Raw genomic sequence first — 21758 nt, forward strand, 5'->3', positions numbered from 1 at the left:
GGTTTAGATGATGGGGTTACATCTGCTGTGGTGACCCCTGATGGAGCAGGTGGTTTTAGATGAAGGCAGCACTGTCACTAATTCACACATTTGATTAACTTCTCTTCTTTGTCTTTTCACAGAGATCAACTCAAAGTGCTATAAAATTGGTGCTAAGCTGGGCAAAGGAAGTTTTGGAACCGTTTTCGCAGGAACCCGTTTAGAAGATGGCCTTCAGGTGGCAGTAAAAATGGCTGACTTCAAGATTAAGCGATACATCCAAGTTGTAAGTAGTCTGTGCTCTTTGCTCTGATTAACTGTGTCTATTTTAAACATGTCATATTAAAGGTGCTGTATGTAAGTTTTTGACTCTTCTAAAGCACAAAAATACCATTATGTGTTTGCAGATATTTGAGAAACATGCTAAGTAAACAAAAGTCAGTTATTCTCCTTTAAAAAAAATGTGTCAGTCTTTGTTTTGCGCTCTATAATCTGCCCACTACTTTTTATGATGGACGTGGTCAACAGTTTTAACAGGAAATAACTTTTCCATCAAATGATCTGAACAACTTTCTTTCTTCTAGGATGATTTTGACCAGCCACTTCCAGCGGAGATCGCCCTGCACTTTCTTGCCACTAAAGGCCCCAAGGCTAAACAAATTGTTAAGCTTCTGGACTGGAAGGTGGAGGCTGATCGTTACTTTCTAGTCCTAGAGCGGCCCATACCCTGTGTGAACTTAGGGGAATTTCTAAGACAACACAAAGGCAGAATCCCAGAGAAGGTGTTATGGAAAATCATGTTCCACACAACAATTGCAGCTGACATCTGCTGCAAACGTGGAGTGCTTCACCGCGATATCAAGCCTGAGAATTTGCTGATTAACACGCGGACCTATGAAGTCAAACTGACTGACTTTGGCTGTGGTGAACGCCTTACTTTGAGCTTTTACACAGAATTTTGGGGTAAGTAAATCCTTCAAAGCTCTAAGGAGCTCTTGTGATGGGTCAAGGGTCATTCACATCAGACTCTTGAAACATCTGTTGTTGTTTATCTATACCAGGGGTGCCAAAGCACAGTCCTAGAGGGCCGGTGGCCTACAGAGTTTAGCTCCAACTTGCTTCAACACACCTGACAGAAAATGTCTCGTATACTTAGTAAGAGCTTGATTAGCTCGTTCAGTTGTGTCTAACTGGGGCTGGAGCTAAACTCTGCAGGACACAGATCCTCCAGGACTGAGTTTGGGCACCCCTGATCTACACTGTTGTTTACTTTTTTGCATGGAAATTTAGATGATGTGCTAATGGAAACAAAATCTCTTTCTTTCAGGCACACCACAGTACTGCCCTCCCGAGTTTAATAGCACTGGCTTATACTACGGGGAGCCAGCGACAGTGTGGTCACTCGGGATTCTTCAGTATTTGCTAATGTTCAAAAAATTTCCAGACTACCGTGACCTCCAAAACTTGACTTTCAGTTATTTAAAGCAATATGGATGGTCAAAAGGTGAGATCTTCACTTGAGCTAAAGATGGTTGTGTAGGACAATTTGAATGTCAATGAAAAGTTTACAATTTAAGGCAATATTTACATGTATCTCTTCCTTTTTTCTACACAGAATGCAGTGATTTCATTAGCTGTTGTCTGCAGACTGACTACAGATTTCGGTATAAGCTGCAAACACTCCGTATCCATGGCTGGTTTAAGGTAATGAATACATTTTGAAAATTTTGTCATCAGTCAAATGAATCTGTCATGAGCTGAGTTTCCATCCTAATGTGAAGCACATCTTTTCAAAGTACACTAAATATATTTATTTTGTAATTATAAATGTGAATTATGAGCAAATGATTCCATTAAGTTGGTAAAGCAGCTGAACTGTGGAATTGGTAACCTCGTAGCCAACAGTAAACAAGGGAAGTATAATTGAGAAATATTCGCTACATCAAAGTTAATTTGACAAATGTATTTCCATCATAAACCCTTTTTTAAGAGTGCAAAATGACCTCAAGTGAGCATAAAAATGTTTTGTGAATTAAGGGATTTTTATTTAAACTTGTTTCTCATGTGATGCTTGAAAAGGTGCATTAACACAGGCTGATGGAAACCCAGCTAGTGACAGACGACAGTCTTGTTTTCTTAAATGTCCTTTATTTAAATTGACATTTATTGCTTTTATTTTAATTATATGCTGTTTGTTTATTGCATTAAAGCTGTAAACCTGATCACTGTTTTTGTTTCAGGCGGAGACCAAGCGGTAATGAGGAGAGATGTCCATATTTAATAGGTGGATCTAGCCAGTCTAACCACGCCACCATAGTCCTTTAGCTAAATACTACTTCATCCATTTCAACCTTAGAGAGAGAAAGCTGAGCATAATTGGTTCTGCATTGTTACATCTCTCCTATTTTTCAACATTTAAACTGGCTCTAATTAAATTTCATGTAAATAAAGAAATTATAATAATAACTTAACAGTTTAGACCTTTATATAGTGTACACACATAGTGTACCTTTAATATCAGCTTTTGCACTAACTCTTACACTTCCACATGCTAAAATAAAATGTATAATAAAAAAAAAATAATAATAAATAAAAAAATGAAAAAATAAAAAATCTCAGTCGTTCCCAGTCCAGGTCCATATATTTTGGGTGTCTCTCTCTAAAAAAAAAATTTAATTTGAGCCAGAGGAGAGAGACTCCTGACCAATGATTACTGGGATCAACTGATATATATACAGGGTTTCCAATGAATATTATCACTCACCAGCCAATCTGGCCACAAAACTAGAAAAAAAAAATAATAATAAAATTATATATATATATATATATATATATATATATATATATATATATATATATATATATATATATAAATAAAAAGTAAAAAATTTAATTAAATTAAAAACTGGAATTATTTTAATAAAAATAAAATAACAATAAAAAACATCAATAATAAATAAAACAATTAAAAAAAACTGCCCGTATTGAAATATAAATCTATAACTGGCCATGTCATTGACGAATCAGAAATTATTCTAAAAACAAAAAAAATTAACAATAAATAAAACATTTTTTAAAAAGTAAGTTATGTTATTTATTACTCATCCTCATGTTCATCTTCAGAACTATTTTTACTATTTTTATCTTTATCTTAGAGCTCCCTCATCCAGACTCAAAGTCTACAAAAACCTCCTCAAAACAGATCATATGCCTTCACATAAAACAAACTTTATTCAGTTTCTTCTCCTCAGTGTGATTATAGGGCACGCGTTCACAAGCACTGTGCAGTGACATATACCCCACTGGATGCCTGCGCGACTTCCTCTCTGACTTCCTCTCTTAAAAAATACACAGGCGCATCCAAGGTTATATGTCAGAGGCGCAACACGTGAACGCGTGCTCTATACTGACACTGAGGGGAGAAATTGTTGAATAAAGTAATTTTTGTTTTATGTCCACATAAAGTTCTCATAGTCAGGAATCTTGCTGTCTATGAAGGATTAAGGAGCTCTCAGATTTGACTGAAAGATCTTCATTATTTTCAGTCAAATATCTTCATTTGTGTTCTGAAGAGGAATAAAGTTACTACCTTTAGTATTTGCTTTGATATTGTCCTCATATACAGCCTTCTTTAGTCTAATGTTTTGCTAATGTGCTATATGATTGATGGTTGGAGGACATCATTTATTGACTAGTGATTTTGTATGTAGTTGTAGTTTATGGTGAGTGATAATCCAAACCCTGTATATATAGGTGGCGAAGTCCGTTCCTCCACGTGGTGCCACTGGAAACTGCCCATCTTGAAGGTGGTGCTGAGCTGAACACGGACAAAAACTGACATTAGTCTGGGGCGACAAGCCTCACAACTGATGACAATTATCAAATTTGTTCTGAAGTTTCAAATAAAGTCACATTTGTCAAAAATAAGTATTTCTTCTCTTTTTTAAAGGCTGAATACTGCTGATTACTGTGTTTCAAATCATTCAGGAACAAAATGACAACATTTGTAGATTTAACATTAACATAAGTTTAGCTGGATTTAACGTCACTGAGCTGAATGTGTTTGTGTACAAGCATACATTTGATGGAATCAGTAGCACTAATGCAGTGTAAAAATGCTTCCCTTCCAGCCGCAACCCAGCACCATGCTGGGAAACACCCATACACTCTCTCATTCACAAACACTGATCTGTTTCACTGATCTAATCCTCCAACAATAGCACTTCCTATTTTTCCTTTTAAATATTTGTTTTTTCAGCTTCTTTATTTCAAAATAATAATACAAACACACACACTGCTAAAATAACTAAGACTTGTCACTGCATCTACATCTTGTTGTTTTCTGGTGATCTGAAGTGCTTCTGTTATCTTCATGCTTTGGATAAAAGCGTCTGCTAAATGTAAATCTATTTAAAGTTCAGTCATAGCAATGGAAAACAAAGAAATCTGATTTTTGATTTGGTGTGTGTACTCATTTTATTAGCCACAGTCAGTGTTATCAGGAGTGTTAATAAAGGAAATTTCTTTAATGCTCATCAGGAACACACTCTAAGAGGAATAATAGTTGTTGTTTTTTTACCTGCATTTCCTCTGAAAATAAATACAAGCGATGAAAATGACTGAAGATGTCTACTGTGGATGTGGTATATGTGTCCAGTTTCTAATGTTCTCCATGCGCTTGAGTCTGCTAAAAAAACAGAACAAAGAGAGAAACTATAAACAGCTCAATTGTGTCAAACATCAGGAGAATCCCAGAATCAGAAATAAACAGACGGTTAGAACATCTCAGACTGCTGATTAACTGTGAATGACTGTTTTATATTGATTATAGAAATATAGATACTTCTGCAAACTGTTTTATTGGCAAAACTGGAACTATTTTAATAAAATAAGACGATGAATGAGTGCACCACATTGCATGTGTAAAGACAAAACATCAAATAAAATTAACAGGAAAATTCATGGAGACCATGCATACAAAATAAGAGATTTAGATTAGATTACTAGAGGCTGTAATTGTATTTGCAATACCTTGTTAAATTTGAGTGTATCGTTTTATTATCCTGTATATGTTGTAAGCATACTCTTATGTTAACGGTTTAATAAAAGTGTTAATAAAATATCTGCAATTTACAGTCGTTGTTTATTTAGAAACATTTGTAATTTTGTAACAATTATGGCCGATCAGATACATAATTATTAAGCTTTGTTCCACGAATGACACAATTAACCTCTCCTACCCAGGAAAAGACTGGATGGTCAGTGTGTAATCCAATTCCACGGTAGTTACGAGTCAAAGGAAAGCTCAGAAATAAACACAGACATGGTCACACTTCTACAAGCTCCTTGCTTAAGACTGATGCTTTTAAATGTAAACTTTTATTCTCTCTCGATGTATAATCAGGTGTTTTGCAACAAGTCTCTTGCTCTTGTATTAATATTATGATTTTAATACTTCTGCAATCAATGTTTAACTCTACCACAGCTAAACAAGATCACAGATGGTTCATGTTTGTTGTCCCTGCAAAGTTAAATGGGTGTACGGAGCGATTGTTTACATTTTTTATTAATACATGTGCAACATATTAACATTAAGAACATTTAAACATTTCTGCATCAGCTTAAACCTAGAATGCCTTTGCAAATTCCTTTACGCTTCGGAACAAAAAAAAACTATATAACGTGCCTCAGTAAAGGAACTTCTCATCGGTCAACTCAGCTCCTGAGGGTGGGTACAAGGCCATCCTTATAAAGCTGGTGACCAAGGCCACCCCCAGGCAACAATCAAGAAGAACCCCAGGAGAACACCCAGAGAACTCCAGGGAGCAGGCGTGGACCCTGACAAAATGGGTTAACCGCACAGGTACACAGTGTCTATGAGAAAAGAAGAGGCTTTTTTCCTGAGAACAATTGAAAAAGCAAGAGGTAATTCCAGATTATTATGGAACCAGTTGAACTACTTAAAAGGTGATAAAAGAAAAGACAGGTCTTCACTTGAATTGATGGTAAATGGGGAACTGGGGTCCGTTCTTCGTACCTCGCTTAAATGATCTAAGATGATTTGGCAAATCATGGATCTTTTAATCTTGATAACTGATCTCTTGCTAATTTGGTTCTTCAAACAAGTTCGCGAATCAGATTAGAATGTCTGGATAAACTGATCTAAGATTGCTGCGTGTGTTGTGAAGGACAGATCTATCGATCCTCAAAATCATGATCAGCAATGCAACAATTGACTGACGGCACAGCAGCGTAATGACATCATCTGATTAATATTCAATTATCCATGTGAGCAAAATTACGTCAAATTAGCAGTAAACGGTTTGTTAAATATGACACGCAATAACTTTCCACATTTGTTGTGAGCTGCAGGCTTTACACTTTCATGTGTCAAGAGTATCCATCATGTATTTCAATGCATATCATTTAGTTCTACATTTAGAAAAGATTTTCTTTATTATAGAAGCCGTTTTTTTAATCGGTGTAAAGAATAACTGGTTGTTTACAAAAGCATTTTGATAATGGTAAAGGTGTCTGCAACTTTTGTGAAGCATCAAATCACCGGCATATTAACTATCAAAACATGTTTATGGCTGCATAAATGTATTATTGCTTTAAAAAAAAGTCACATATTGTGCATGTTTATTATACACAATTTGTACTAAAGCGATCTAAAAAGTTCATATCAATAAGTTTTCTCTGTGCACCACCAGGTGGCAGTCTTTGTACTTTCATTTCGAGAGTGCAGATTGCATAAATTTTATTAATATAGATAACTTTATTTTATTAATAACTATAACTTTATTTATTTATTTATTTATTTATATATATATATATATATATATATATATATATATATATATATATATATATATATATATATATATATATATAGTTTAAAAAATATTTACTCTTTTCCCAAGTGTATATAACTACTACTGTAAGAAAATATCAGAATTCGGTACATACTTTCTGTATTATATTGCTTGAACTGAGCCGATCTAATCCTGTTTATATAAACTGAACCTGCTCCCGATCAGGTTTAAGCTAGCAGAACTGTTGCTATGACAACAACTCTCGGATCAGCTTTGAAGAACGAAACGATCCTGGATCGTGTCAAATCGTCAATATCCAAATCCAGCTAACTGAGTAATCCACATACGAAGAACGGACCCCTGATGAATAAGCCAGATGATACAGCTAAAGTATTTATTAATTATTTTATGGACTCGGGAGTCTTAAGCACAGTGTTTCTCCCCCAACTATTTAGAAGTTCATCAAGTAGACACAGTAGAACAAGCTTTTTCACTAAGGTTAGTTTCCAAATCACGTCAAAAGATCAATTACATCTCTTAAATCTTCCAGAGCCAAGGATATAATTAGGATTTATGTGATCATTTTAAAAAAGCTTAGTGAGTCTTTGGTTAAGCCTATTATTAATATTATCAATCTGCCTATTTCTTAGAGGATGTTTCCTAGTGCTTGGAAATCATCTGTCATTGTGACTTTATTTACAGAGTAAGTCAAAATTATTAAACCCCCTAAAATATTAGCCCCCCTGTTTATTATTTTCTGTTTAACAGAGAGCAGTTTTTTTAACCCATTTCTAAACATAATAGTTTTAACAACTCCTTTCCAATAACTGATTTATTTTATCTTTGACATTATGACAGTCATTTAAAGGCTGAACTAGGTTAATTAGGTTAACTAGGCAGGTTAGGGTAATTAGGCAAGTTATACATATAGTATAATGATGGTTTGTTCTGTAGACTATCGAAAAAAATATATAGCTTAAAGGGGCTAATAATATTGACCTTAAAATGCTTTTATTCAATGAAAAAACCCAAATAAAACTTTTCAAAAGAAAAAAATATTATCAGACATACTGTGAAAATGTCCTTGCTCTGTTAAACAACATTTGGAAAATATTTCAAAAATAAAAAAAAAATTAAAAGGGGTTTAATAATTCTGATTTCAACTAAAAAGGTGCAATCCACACTATAGTAATTACAGACCTATCAGTATATTACCTATAGTTTCAAAGTTTGCAGAAAAACTGTCAGCCACACAAATGACCAAATAATAGCTCTTTTGCTTTAGATCCATTGCAGTTTGGCTTTAGAGCAAACTACTTAGGTGAGATGGCAAATTGCTACTTCACAGAAAAAGTCAAGTCTTTATTAGATAATGAGGGGGTCGTTTAATGTCTTAAACTTCGAATTAATGTCCTAAACAACCCGACTTAAACAAATGCTTTTTTCATTTTTGATAGCAATAGTCATAACTGAAGTCAACTGTCCTTTCGAACGATTGCTGGACCATTGGTTTGTTCAGATTGAAAGAGTTTATTCTTTTGAAGCCCTGTTCAAATTAATCTTCAATTCAGTTTGAGCTAATTCATAACAACTATTACAGAAGATACTCAATTATGCTGGGCTCTATGCGCTTTTAGAACCATTTTTTTTATGTGAACACCTAGGAAATTTTAAAAATAAAATCAATCCATATCATGATCACTGCAGTGAATATTTCAGAAACATCCATCAACAAACATGCAAGAATCCGCTCGCTACATTGTTTTGTTTTCTCACTACAATCGATCCGCTCAATCAAGCAGAGACCGTCTCAATCAGGCGATCTCGGACTGATTGATTTGGCGCGGATGCGAGCGCAACTGCTGGATTCACATTTGCCAAACAAACCGCGCTAACAGGTGAAATGAGACAGATTCCAAAAAAACGTCTGTGTGAAAGCACCATAAGATTGTATTTGCACACAATTGACAGACAGTCGCAGCAGGCAGCTCTGGCAGGCAACAAGGCAGCACTGGCCCGATCAGGCCAGTAACATTCTGTACACCAGGCGTGTCCAAACTACGGCCCGCAGGCCATCTGCGGCCCGCAATCAGTTTTGTGGCGGCCCGCGAGGCTTTTTATAAATATCAATTGAATCTGGCCCGCTATACAAAAATGAACGTAATTCAATAAATAACCACCGGGTGTCGCTATTACAAGCATTCAATTAAGCAGCAGTTCTTGTTATGATCTATCTATCTATCTATCTATCTATCTATCTATCTATCTATCTATCTATCTGTCTGTCTGTCTGTCTGTCTGTCTATCTATCTATCTATCTATCTATCTATCTATCTATCCATCTATCTACACACAGTTGAAGTCTGAATTTTTTAGCGCCTCATTGATTTAGTTCTTCTTTTTTAAATATTTCCCAAATGATGTTTAACAGAGCAAGGACATTTTTACAGTATGTCTGATAATATTTTTTCTTCTGGAGAAAGACTTTTGTTTTATTTCGGCTAGAATAAAAAGCGGTTTAAATTTTTTTATGAACCATTTTAAGGTCAAAATTATTAGCCCCTTAAGTCTTCAGAACAAACCATTGTTATAAAATAACTTGCCTAATTACCTTAACTTGACTAGTTAACTTGATTAACCTAGTTAAGCCTTTAAATGTCACTTTAAGCTGTATAGAAGTGTCTTAAAAATATCTAGTCAAATCTGTCATCATGGCAAAGATAAAATAAATCAGTTATTAGAAATGAGTTACTAAAACTAATGTTTAGAAATGTGTGGAAAAAAAATGTTTAACTCTCCGTTAAACAGAAATTGGGGAAAAAATAAACGGTGGCTAATAATTTAGGAGGGCTAACAATTCTGACTTCAACTGTATTTATATATATATATATATATATATATATATATATATATATATATATATATATATACACACACACACACACACACACACACACACACACACACACACACACACACACACACGTGTGTGATGTATGTAAAATTTGGCCCACGACAACGTTTGTTTTTTTGCATCTGGCCCTCGGCCCAAAAAGTTTGGACACTCCTGCTGTACACTGTCCCGAGCGTCTCTTACACTGGCCATCGGGCAGTCCTTATTGTCAAGCCCTGGTAGCCCAATAAATTGTTTTTGAAATACTTTAAAGGAGTACCTCTGATTTTGTGAGAATCCAAGTTCAATGAGTTAATCACGACAAGGTTTTTGGATGTCTTCAGTGATGAGTCCAACACCTTCACAATGGTCTGTAGCATCTTCATATATGACAAGATGGTTTCCTTGGGTGGTGTTGTACAGCAAAGTTTGGGCTTCATCATGTTCAACATCCTGCGATCAAGATCAAGTACAAAATAAACATACACCAATAGATCAAGGGTGAAAGGAGTTTTGTATTTGAATAAAATTGGTCTTCAAGTAGACAACAGGAGCTTTCAGGATGCATTCACATTTTCTTATGATGGTGTTACATTTTAGTCCTTTTCTAGGAGTACGGAGATAAAAAAAAAATTTATTAGGATAAAAAAAAATCTAATTTTAATTGGATTGAATTAATAATAAATTAATATTTAATAATGTGCGTGGAGAATCTCCTTTTTCTCTATCCCAGCATACTTTCACTTCAGATATAATAATAAAAAAAAAACTCTGAAAAGAGATTTCAAAAGAAAAATATTTTCTTTTATTTACTGTTTAACAAAGTTCAATATATTTTTACATTTCCAGAAAGGGTAAACAAAACAAAGAGATACTTAAATGAAAATTCTCCTAGCCAAAATCATTATGAGAGGAGTGAGGCCAAAATAACAAACAAAAGCTTCCTAAATAGTCAAAAAGTTCTAGGTTTTCCCAAATATTATATATATATATATATATATATATATATATATATATATATATATATATATATATATATATATATATATATATATATATATATAAAAACTCAAAAATCAATGACCCCACAACCTGGCTAAATCCAGAAACAGGAGGAAACTTAAAGTATAAACCCAAAATAAATCAGCACTCGTCTCTCTACACGGCTTACTTTTCACATAAAGTTACACGTCACACTTATTCACACTATAATCTCACAAGATTCACAAGTTCACATTTCTAAATATCGCACTAGAATCACTGGGATAGGGAAAACAGGGACTCTCTCTGTACTTTGCCGCTCTGCCTCTTTATAAAGCCTGGAAGCTCTATCAACAGCAACCGATCCGATTTGCTCTGATTAAAAACAGGTGCAGCTGGTTTGGAACGCTGCTCAATGAGAGAGAGAGAGGCAGGGAGACAGAGAGAGAGAGAGATTAATAAAACAAAAGGGGAGAGCAATAAGCTGCCACTCACACCAACAACTTATTACCTAAATACATCATAGGATGTAACAATGGTGTCATTCTAAACAATGTAAAAAAAACTTTAGTTAGCCATTTTTTCAGATTATTTGCTGTATAAAAACATGTAAAGTAGCATTATCAAGAACCACTGAGCAATGGCAAATTCAGCTTTTAAAGGTACAAAAGCATCAAGCAATTTAATGTGACATTTGAGGCTTAGGAAAAGGAATTAATCATTGACTTTGGAAAGCAAAATGAGCATGGCATGAATCTCTTACGAATTACTGTTTAACATGACAATGAATTGAGAAAACGTACTTGATCCAATGCTGTGATCCTACTAAATGTTTTAGGTCCAATATTGGTAATAATATACATTAATGACATGTGTAAGATATCAGAGTTGTTTAAGTTTATTTTATTTGCGAATGATACAAGTATCTTTTGTTCTGGGGGTAATTTACCAAAACTTATGGAGTTGATTAAAACAGAAATGAATTAATTGAAATTATGGTTTAACCATTTAAATGTAAGTAAAACAAAGATTATGTTCTTTGGGAAATTAAAAAGCAGTCATAATATAGATTTACAAATTGATAATGAAGTTATAAAAAGAATATATGCAATTAAGTCTCTTGGTGTTGTATTGGACCAAAAAATTAGTTGGAAACCGTAAATAAATAACGTGATATCAAAATTAGAGAAAACTGTAGCAATAGTGTATAAAGCAAGATTTATCCTGGACAATAAATCAATGTATGTATTATATAACACACTATTGTGTTGAAATTCAGGGGGATACATATAAATCTTGTATTACATGTAAACTTACCATCGTTATGTACAATGCAGAAACAAATACTTAGACTGATAGAAAATGTGGGGTATTTGGAGCATACAGATCCTTTATTTATTAAATTGAAGATACTTGAGTTCAATAATTTGGTTCAATTTAAAACAGCACAATTTATGTTTAAAGCTAGGAGTAAATTACTTCAGATGTTTTGAAGAAAATCAAGGGGGATATAATCTGAGAGAAAAACTAAATCTAAGGAGGTTGAAAACAAGAACAACTTTGTAAAAGTTTGTGTATGTCTGTACATGGTGTGAAAATATAGAACAGTCTGGAACAGATTCTCGACCAATGTCAGTTTGGTTGATTGATTGATTAAAATAATCAATTTTAAAAGTTGTATAAATTTATATTATTAAAGAAAGATAATGATGAATAGAGGTGAAGAATAAAATGAGGGAGGGATGATGACATTTCATTTTAACAGCTGTTTGCAATACTATGTATTTTTGTATGTATGTTAGAAAATGTAAATGTACAAATGGAATCAAACATATATTATGTCAAAGATGCCAAAAGAATAAAACATGCCTCATGTAAAGCTCATATGTCTCATATAAAAATAAGAGATAAGTAAAAGAAGAAACTAGTTTAATAAATAGACAAATGATGTGTGTGACAATGGGGCGGGGAAAATATTAAGCTTGTTCTTCATTCCTCTCCATTTCGGCCATGTTGATATGTATATTTGTTTAAAAAATTGTTTTATGTATGATTTTTCTGTTCGAAAAAAATTAATCAAATCAAATCTATTCTGCAGATACCTAATACAAACAAATAAATAAAGATCATCAGGTTGGCTGCTGATGAATAAATGACAGGGCATTGGTTTATTTACAGTACCACGAATATCATTCCTTTACCTGCATTCTTGCCACATTGTCCAAATTGAAGTATTTGGATGCCTTCATTGATGATTCTAACACCTTCACAATGGTCTGTAGCATCTGCCTCTTCGTATATGATGAGATGGTTTCCCAGGCTGGTGTTGCACATCAAAGTTAGGGCTTCATCATGTTCAACAAAAGACGTCAGAACTAGAAAAAACAAAACAAAGACAATTAATAACGGAACAATTTATATATATATACAAACAAGCCAGTGGCGAGGAAAAAACTTCACCAATTGAAAGTGAAGAATTAAAAAAACTTTTCAGAGAAACCAGGTTAAGTTGGGCAAGACCATTTCTCCTCTGGCCAAACGTTTTGTGCAGAGCTGCAGTCTGGGCGCTGGAGAAGCTGGACGTCAGCGAGACTCGTCTGTCCCCGGAGCGTCACAAGAATCAGTCTGTTCTCCACTTCTCCCTGACCACTGGGCTTGGGCGGTAATACGGTATTATGGTATACCGCGGTATCTAAAAGTAGCAACGGTGTCAGTTTCAATACCGTTATACCATCATTAAAAACAATGCACTTATATAGGAGACAAGTATTAAATATGATTTATTTTATGCCTAAAAATGCGTGTGCGTGAATGTCATCACGAGACAGTGTGGAGGAGAGAGAGAAAGGTGAGGTAAGATGGCGAGTCGCGCACCTGTGAACTGACCAGGGGACTCATGTACGAAGACTTGCGTCGAAATCATACTAAAACATTGCGTATGCACAAAGCTGTAAATGTGCGTACGCAGAAAAATATTCAGATGTATGAAACACTGCGTACGCCGAATCTCACACATAATCTGTTAGTACATCTGAATGAACGTGAAACTGAGCGCAACATGCATGAGCACTAAACCCCTCCCTGCCTCCGCCCCCGTATGAATATGCTAATGACTCTACTTTGGCAAAACTCAACGAAAAAGCAATGGCAAAAGCAAGCAAAAAGAGAAACTTTGAACAGAATGTCAATTGAAGGTGCTGCTTTCGGAGGTAGACAGGAGAAAAACTTTTATTTGCACGTTTGTCCTCTGGAATTAAATAAAGTAAAAAAATAAAGTAGGGAGAGTTTTTTTTTTTTTTTAGTGGGGAGAGTTTAGCTGATGTGGTTAACACAGTTGGGTCTGAACATCGCACTGAGTGGATTAAAAAAGAAATGGTGAGATCTATAGGTGCAAAATTGTATAGTGTTTTTAACAGCCTAAGTGGCGCAGCTCGATAAACCCATGGTAACATGTCTGATACGTTTAAGCATGAACTTGGTTCGAATACAGCGGGTGATGAACTTATTCTTTTTTTCCCCGCTACATATCAGATTTTGCCTATATACTCTTTATCATGAGAAAGACAAGTAAGAATCATTAATAAGTCTGTGCATCAAATTTAATTTGCACATTTATTGAATGGAAATGTTTCTGATTCACGTATGCCAGTTCATCCTCAGATCATGGTGCCTTTATAGCAATGTACGTGCGGTAGATCGCTCCCATTACAATGGGTAACAGGCGACCGCTGCAAATTGCGCTTTAATGTTTGGCTGGTCAACTGTGTGGTATGGAAATCTTATATACCTGCTAGATGAACCCGTCACATGCAGCTGCCATTGCAAGGCTCAAAGACACTTTGTAGAGTGCAATTTAACACAACTGCCTCTAGGAGTCGCCAATGGAAATAAAACACACGCACAAAAAATGTGTGTACGCCGGCTGGCGTGGAGCTGCGCACATTCCCACGTTCAGTTCATTGTTAGTAAATCCAAACGTGAACGATTCTGAGCATGAAACCTGGCGTACGCAAATTTTTTGTGCGTACGCAGCGTTGATACATGAGGCCCAAGGTCTCGAAAAAGAATACAACCTTTGCAGCTTGACAGTATTTCCGGTTTCGACCGAATGAGTAGGGAGACGTGGTAAATATGAACTAGAGCAGTGGTTCCCAACCCAGAGTTCACAGGGGGGGCGCAGGAGAGGATAAGTATTGAGGTAGAAAAAGGCATAAAAATGGTCCACTATTATAAAGGGCTTTGCAATTAATCGAAAATCCGATTTAGATTTCGGTTTCAAACGATTATAAAAAAGCATTAATCGAGATAAATGATTATTGCATCATATTTCGCCACAGTTGTACACGTGTTGCTCTGAAAAGCGCGAAAGAGCTTATGTGTGTGTGCAGCACGATCACGCAGTCAGAAGCATGCGGCTGGTCAGCATTCACTCTCATTCACACACTGAGACGAGCAGAGGAGCGCAGACATCTAAAGTCATCTTAACGTGAGCGCTTTAATGGTCAAATAGGTGTCAAAACGCGGTGTTTAGTGATTATTTACATTAACTCTCATTTGTGTAATAAACAAACGAGTTGAGGATCAAAAGACGTGAAAGAGAAACCATTAAAGATACAGCGCGCTATAATCTTTCTGCCGCCTGTTTTTATCATTATTAAACAAACATAACGAGAAAACCCTCGCTGCTCTTGACTAAAGGACTGCTGTAGCTAAAGTGTTTTTCTTAGTGAAGATGCTTAAAGCACAGTTTGTTTCATATTTTTATTCTATTGTATTTATTTCTCTTTCCTTTGCAGGGTGGAAAATAACTGTATGTATACACTTGAAGTCAGAATTATTAGCCCTCTTGAATATTAGCAAACCTTTTCCTGCCCAATTTCTGTTTCATGGAAATAATATTTTATTAACTTATTTCTGAACATAATAGTTTTGATATCTCATTTCTAATTACTGATTTCTTTTTGTCTTTGCTATAATGACAGCACATAATATTTTACTAGATATTTTTCAAAATACAAGCATTCAGATTAAAGTGCAGTTCAAAGGCTTAATTAGAGTAATAAGGCAAGTCATTATAACGGTAGTTTATTCTGCAGACAATCAAAAATATATATTGCTTAAGGGGGCTAATAATATTGACCTTAAATTGGTTTCAAAATATTTAAACCTGTCTTTATTCTAGCTAAAATAAAACAAATAGAAGAAAAAATATTATAGGAAATACTGTTAATATTCCTTGCTCTGTTAAACATAATTTGGGAAATATTTATAAAAAAAAAATCTCAGGAGCGCTAATAATTTTGACTTTAACTGGCAATGGTTTTGAATAATCGTGATTACAATTATGACCAAAATAATCGTGATTATGATTTTTCCCAAAATCGAGCAGCCCAAAAAATAAAAAATAATCTAAACACATGCTTAAAATTCCAACATAATAGTGAAAATAATTAAAATAAATGACTTTAAATAATTATTTAAATTTTGCTCACTCGCGCAATCTGCTTGTTAAAGTGTCGTAAAGGCAAAATCAAAACAAAAATGGCAGACAAACGTAAATATATATATATACACACAGTACATATGTGTGTGCGTGCGTGCGTGTGTATTTATATGGTGGGGGGGCTCCAATGTTTGTATATGTTTATGGGGGGGGCCCCAAAGAAAAAGGTTGGGAACCACTGAACTAGAGGTCTGCATTTCTGCTGCTATACTGCGGGAGCCGACCAGATTTCTTGCGATGCGGGAATAAATTTCCGAATAAAGCGTGGAATCCACGACCATGTCTTATTAATGCGTATCCATGTTTTAATTAATATTATATTTAAAAAATTAATTATGAAATCGAATGATTCCTTCCTGGATTAGTCCTACTAAAACTATTAAACGAAAAAATTAACTTACAAACTAATTCATGGTATTTAAGCCTGAACAAAAGAACACAGAATTCAAATTGAATAGATTCTAAAATGAATTTTTAATTCTAAGTCATAATGTAGCTTAAAGAGAACAAATCTAAGTTTATGTCTGATTTTGTCTGCATGTCTTAGTCCAGACACAGTCAGAGAGTTTGTAGGGTGAAGGAGTCGTCATGGAATGCGCACAGGAGTGAAGTGCAGAGGAGCTTGATTTTTGCATAATGATAACTCCGCACCAATCTGAGGCGTTTAGTTTATAGCTATATAAACTATAAAATGCCTAAGCAAATTAATGCAATACTACATGTAATAAGATTATTAGAAGCCTAATAAGAAGGTCAACATATCATGTGGTTCATGAACCGCGAGCGAGACAGAAAAGCAAAGAAGTTATGGTAAAATCAGATACTCAAGTCGTACTCTATAAAATAATAACATATTAAATATGTTGAAGTTTGTGATATGATATGCAGTGGAGCATTAAATAAATGCATATTTTCTGTGAAGCAATCATTTTGAGGTAGCCTATAGCTTTTTTTTATTTGGCTGAAATAAAAACATTTGATGGGGGAAAACCTATACCTGTCCTTAAAAAGGATTTGATGTAAAAAAAGGATTCCTATTTAATTTATTCTTTTTATTTATATTTTTTCTATGTTGTTGGAAAAGCTGGTGCTTGAAAAGTTTCTGTTGTTAATATGCTGTATGCTGCTGTTCGCATGTTAAAATAAATCAGTATTTTAAAAAGCTATACCTAATGTGTCAGACACTAAACAAAATTATATATATACTGCACTTTTCTTTCCTTCCTTTTGTTTTTAATTCTCTCTTTTTAGGTTTCTCTCTAATTGGTTTCGCCTCCAGTTCTACTTAAACAAATGAGTTTAAAAAATACAAAGCAAAAATCATTAATAATTAAACTCATCCACCCGCAATTAATCATAATGTACTTTTTATTACCCGACCCGCGGATTATCCGCAGCGCACACGAATAAAACCGCCTTCCGTGCATCACTAATATATATCGTTTAACTGAATAGGCTATATCCTTTAACCGGTCAGATTAATATTACAGTCTAATTAAATTGTTATATGTATATATAAATAACAATTAAATTAGACAGTAATATTAATCTGACCGGTTAAAAGATATAGCCTATTCGGTTAAATGAGCGGCGATTGTCAGTTGGGAAAATGAACCCAAAAGAGACTCAAGAAACTTAAAAAGGAAGAATTAAAAACAAAAGGAAGAAAAGAAAAGTGCCGTTTGAGAGTGTTTGAACAAAGGTTATATATGAAAGCCACAAGAACGGTACATAAAATATGAAACATCATGGGCCCTATCATACACCCGGCGCAATGTGGCGCAAGACGCAACGCAATTGCTATTTGCTACTTTCACCTCGGCGCAAGGGTCATTTTGAGATGTTGCGCCACACTGTTCAAATAGCAAATGCATTTGCGCTCGTATGTGCGCCTATAGGCGTTCTGGTCTAAAAAGCAGGCGTGTTTTGGCTCGTTGCTATTTTGAGAAACTGTAAATAGTCTGTTCTTTAGACCAGAACAAAGTCGGTCTATTGTTTGGCGCAAAGTGCGCCTGGCTTACACACTACAAACAAGATGCAGGGCAATACGCAAATATCTTTACATATGAAAAAAATATAATATATTAAGGATATATATAATAAGGATATATATAGGATATAAATATAAATGATTAAAATATTACAAAACATATTAATTTCTAGCCTACATGAATTTAAAAACCACTGCCTTACTTTCTTCATCTAGGGAGGCTTTTTCAGTTCATTCAATTTGCTTTTGTATAATGTTATTATTATTAGCAGTATTATTTATTATATCCATATTTATATTTGTTTTATTAAAAAAAGCTTAGATTTGTCCACCTGTCAGGTTTTAGACCATATGGGACATAGCAGGAGTATTTGGAAATAGTGTGTTTTTTGAACACACTTCGTTATTAATGTTAATTTATTCGTTTGCTGGAAATTAGAACTGAATTTAGAAATAGTTTTGAAACAAATCTTTGCGCTTAACAAACGAAATTAATTATTTATAGGGTAATTGATGTTTGTGCGTAAAGGTTTCCCTATCCACGAGAGCAAAATCGAAAGTGAACTTACTTTGCGTCATGTAAATAGCAAATGCGCTTATGGTGCGTTGCAACTGGCTCTTAAAGGTAATGGGAGATGAGACTCTGATTAGTTTAATCTCAAAGCACACCTATAACTCATTAAGAAAATAAACTCAACCCTTTTAGACCATGCGCCATGACGCAAAACGGATTTTCCCGTCCTTAAATTAGCAAGTATGGATTCTGACATGCCCTGAAAGCGTTTGCGCCCTGCGCTTTGCGTTTTGCGCATGGACGGTCAAAATAGAGCCCCATGTGTGCGCGAAAGGCCGGTCAAGTCAAAGCCAGACAAGTACTTTAAGTTCTTACATTCGTAAGGACAGCAAAAAATACCACTGGAGGTTACGTGGATGCATGTGTGGACCTGTGTTGCCTTGATATACGCACCTTCTATGTGGTCTCTGGCAAGGGATGCGCAGATTATCTTACTGAATCTGCTGTTAATAACAAATGATCCACTCTGGATGAGTATCCCCAGGTGGAAATAGAGAATAAAGAGAATTATTAGCGTAGCTGCTGTTCATAGTGTATATAAATCACATGAAAAAACATACGTGGGGCACATTCATGTCTCATACCACTAAGTGATGTCCTGAGTGTATGCTTTGCTAAAAATCTAGTTTTGAACTGCGAGAGTGTGTCTGAGCCTCAGACATTATCAGGGAGGCTCTTCCAGAGTTTAGGAGCCATAAATGAGAAGGCTCGACCCTCATTACTCAACTTTGCTGTTCGAGGTACTACAAAAAGCCCTGAGTTTTGAGATCTTAAAGAGCGGGTTGGATTGTAGCGAGACAGAAGGTTGGTGAGAAGCTAGATTATTTAAAGCTTTATAGGTAAGAAGTAATATTTTAAAATCAATATGAAACTTAACAAGCAACCAGTGTAGGGAAAATAAAATTAGGGTGATATGATCATTTTTTCTAGACCTGGTAAGAACTCTGGCAGCTGCATTATGTTCTAGCTGAAGTTTGTTAATAAAGGATGCTGGGCAGCCAGCAAACCGAGCATTACAGTAGTCCAGCCTTGAAGTCATAAAAGCATGGACTAGCTTTTCTGTATCTGAGATTGATAGCATACTTTGTAACTTGAAAAGAAGGCAGTTTTTGTGACATGGGATGTATGATTTTCAAAAGTTAAATTGCTGTCTAATATGACATCCAGGTCTTTTATAGTAGAGCTAATGCTAGCTTTGTATCCTCTAATTGCAGGTTGAGTTGTGAGATATGCTGTGTACAGGATTTAGGCCCAATAAGTAATAATTAAGTAATAATTAAAATAAGTTATTAAAAGTAATTAAATAAGTAATTTTGTTGGAATTGAGTCCAGCATACACGTAGCTGGTTTAGAGCTATTTATAATTTTATCTAGCTCTTCCTCTTCTATGATTTTGAAGCACTGTAGATTATTTTGATTTAGCAGAATGTTTTCTGGATCTGAAGTATAAGGCAGTGCAGAAAGTTTAGCATCTCCTATTTTCTGTCTAAAGCCTTCTATTTTATCACTGAAAAAATTCATGAAGTCATCACTACTAATTTGCGGTGGGACATTTTGTTCCAAAGAGGACTGATTATTTGTTAATTTAGTGATGGTGTTAAATAAAAATCTAGGATTGTTATGATTATTTTCTATCAGTTTGCGCAGGTGCTCAGCCCCGGCAGATTTTAGAGCCCTCCTATAGCTGGATATACTGTCTTTATATGCAATTCTAAAGACCTCTAAATTAGTTTTTTTCCATTTACGTTCCAGGGCACGGGTTGCTGTTTTGAGAGCACGAGTATGACTGTTATACCATGGTGTAGTTTTATTCTCTCTAGCCTTTTTTAATTTGATGGGTGCCACAGTATTTAGTGTGCTAGTAAAGATGGCATCCATACTGCTGGTTACTACATCAAGGTCATTTGCGTTTGTGGGAATTATTTTGAAAAAATTATATCATGTACGTTTATTTGTAAATTCATCTTTAGTGGATGGATCGATAGTTCTACCAGGGCAGTATATCGGTGCAGATGTGCTAATTCAAGGTAAACACAGCTTATATAGTAAGAGGTAGTTGTCTGTAATATCATCACTTTGTGGTTAATGTCTATATCAATGACCTCAATTCCATAAAACAGAATTAGATTCAATGTATGCTTTAGGCGATGGGTTGGACCAACAACATTTTGCGTAAGTGAATGTAGTAAATCCATGAACGCGTGCCCTAATGTGTCGTTAGCGCTATTTATGTGGATGTTAAAGTCTCCAACAATTGGTATTTGATCAGTTTTAACAAGTCAGAAATAAAATCAGAAAACTCTTTTAGAAAATTGACATAGGGTCCTGGGGGTCTATATATGATGATTAAAGAGAGAGATAACATAGGTTTTTGCATAATATCCGGAACCATGACATTAACTGCTAATACTTCAAAGGAGTTAAACATAAGTCTGTTTCTCTGATTAACATTAGGAAAATCACTAAAGATTGATGCAACTCCACCACCATGACTAGTTTATTGAGCCTCATGCTTATATAAGAATCCTGGAAGAGTGGCTTCATTTAAACGAATATAGTCATTTTGTTTCAGCCAGGTTTCAGTGAGACCTGGCTGAAGTGCATTAGGATTGTTATTTGTTATTATTTCATTCATTATAAGTGCTTTAGGTGCTAGTGACCTGGGACCTCATGTATCAACACTGTGTACGCACAAAAACTTTGCGTACACCAGATTTCATGCTCACGTTTGGATGAACGTGAGAATGTGCGTTAGTCCACGCTAACTTCATGTCTAGCATACGTGCATTTCTTTTGTGTGTTTGTTTTATTTCCACTGGCGACTCCTAAAGGCAATTATGTTAAATTGCACACTACAAAGTATCTTTGAGCAGTACAATGGCAGCTGTATGGGACGGGATCATCCGCATGTCTAGCAGGTATATAAGGTCCTATACCATGCAGTTGACCAGCTAAACATTAAAGCGCAATTTGTAGTGATCGCCAATTTTCCCAATGTTACCAGGGCGATGAACTGCACGCGC

General features: G+C 35.0%; 3 protein-coding genes across 14 annotated transcripts in view; 2 read left to right on the forward strand and 1 right to left on the reverse strand.

Annotated features, from left to right (window-relative positions):
* esco2 (establishment of sister chromatid cohesion N-acetyltransferase 2) overlaps positions 1-21758 on the forward strand; it is a 365881-nt gene that overhangs the window by 115344 nt on the left and 228779 nt on the right. The window lies entirely within an intron of this gene.
* The window catches only part of LOC141379408 (uncharacterized), a 45174-nt gene that overhangs the window by 17888 nt on the left and 5528 nt on the right, over positions 1-21758 (reverse strand). For 5 of the 12 annotated variants that reach the window (XM_073933600.1, XM_073933598.1, XM_073933603.1 and 2 more), the window contains 5 exons: positions 13129-13360; positions 12870-13043; positions 9968-10140; positions 4559-4666; positions 3720-3796 (listed from right to left, as the gene is read on the reverse strand). In XM_073933600.1, coding sequence (XP_073789701.1) covers positions 3720-3796; positions 4559-4666; positions 9968-10140; positions 12870-12886 — 375 coding nt within the window. In that variant the 5' untranslated portion in view covers positions 12887-13043; positions 13129-13360. Of the gene's footprint in view, positions 1-3719; positions 3797-4558; positions 4667-9967; positions 10141-10771; positions 10855-12869; positions 13044-13128; positions 13361-19128; positions 19202-21758 lie in introns of those variants that run through there. The other 7 variants (XM_073933599.1, XM_073933604.1, XM_073933607.1 and 4 more) reach the window with 6 other exon arrangements.
* pimr128 (Pim proto-oncogene, serine/threonine kinase, related 128) overlaps positions 1-21758 on the forward strand; it is a 38577-nt gene that overhangs the window by 2639 nt on the left and 14180 nt on the right. The window contains 4 exon segments of the mRNA NM_001089392.1: positions 123-265; positions 564-942; positions 1307-1483; positions 1595-2326. Of these exon segments, the coding sequence (NP_001082861.1) occupies positions 123-265; positions 564-942; positions 1307-1483; positions 1595-1701 (806 nt within the window). The 3' untranslated portion in view covers positions 1702-2326.

This window comes from Danio rerio, chromosome 20 (genome assembly GCF_049306965.1).
Source record: "Danio rerio strain Tuebingen ecotype United States chromosome 20, GRCz12tu, whole genome shotgun sequence".
In the NCBI taxonomy this organism is placed as follows: Eukaryota; Metazoa; Chordata; class Actinopteri; order Cypriniformes; family Danionidae; genus Danio; species Danio rerio.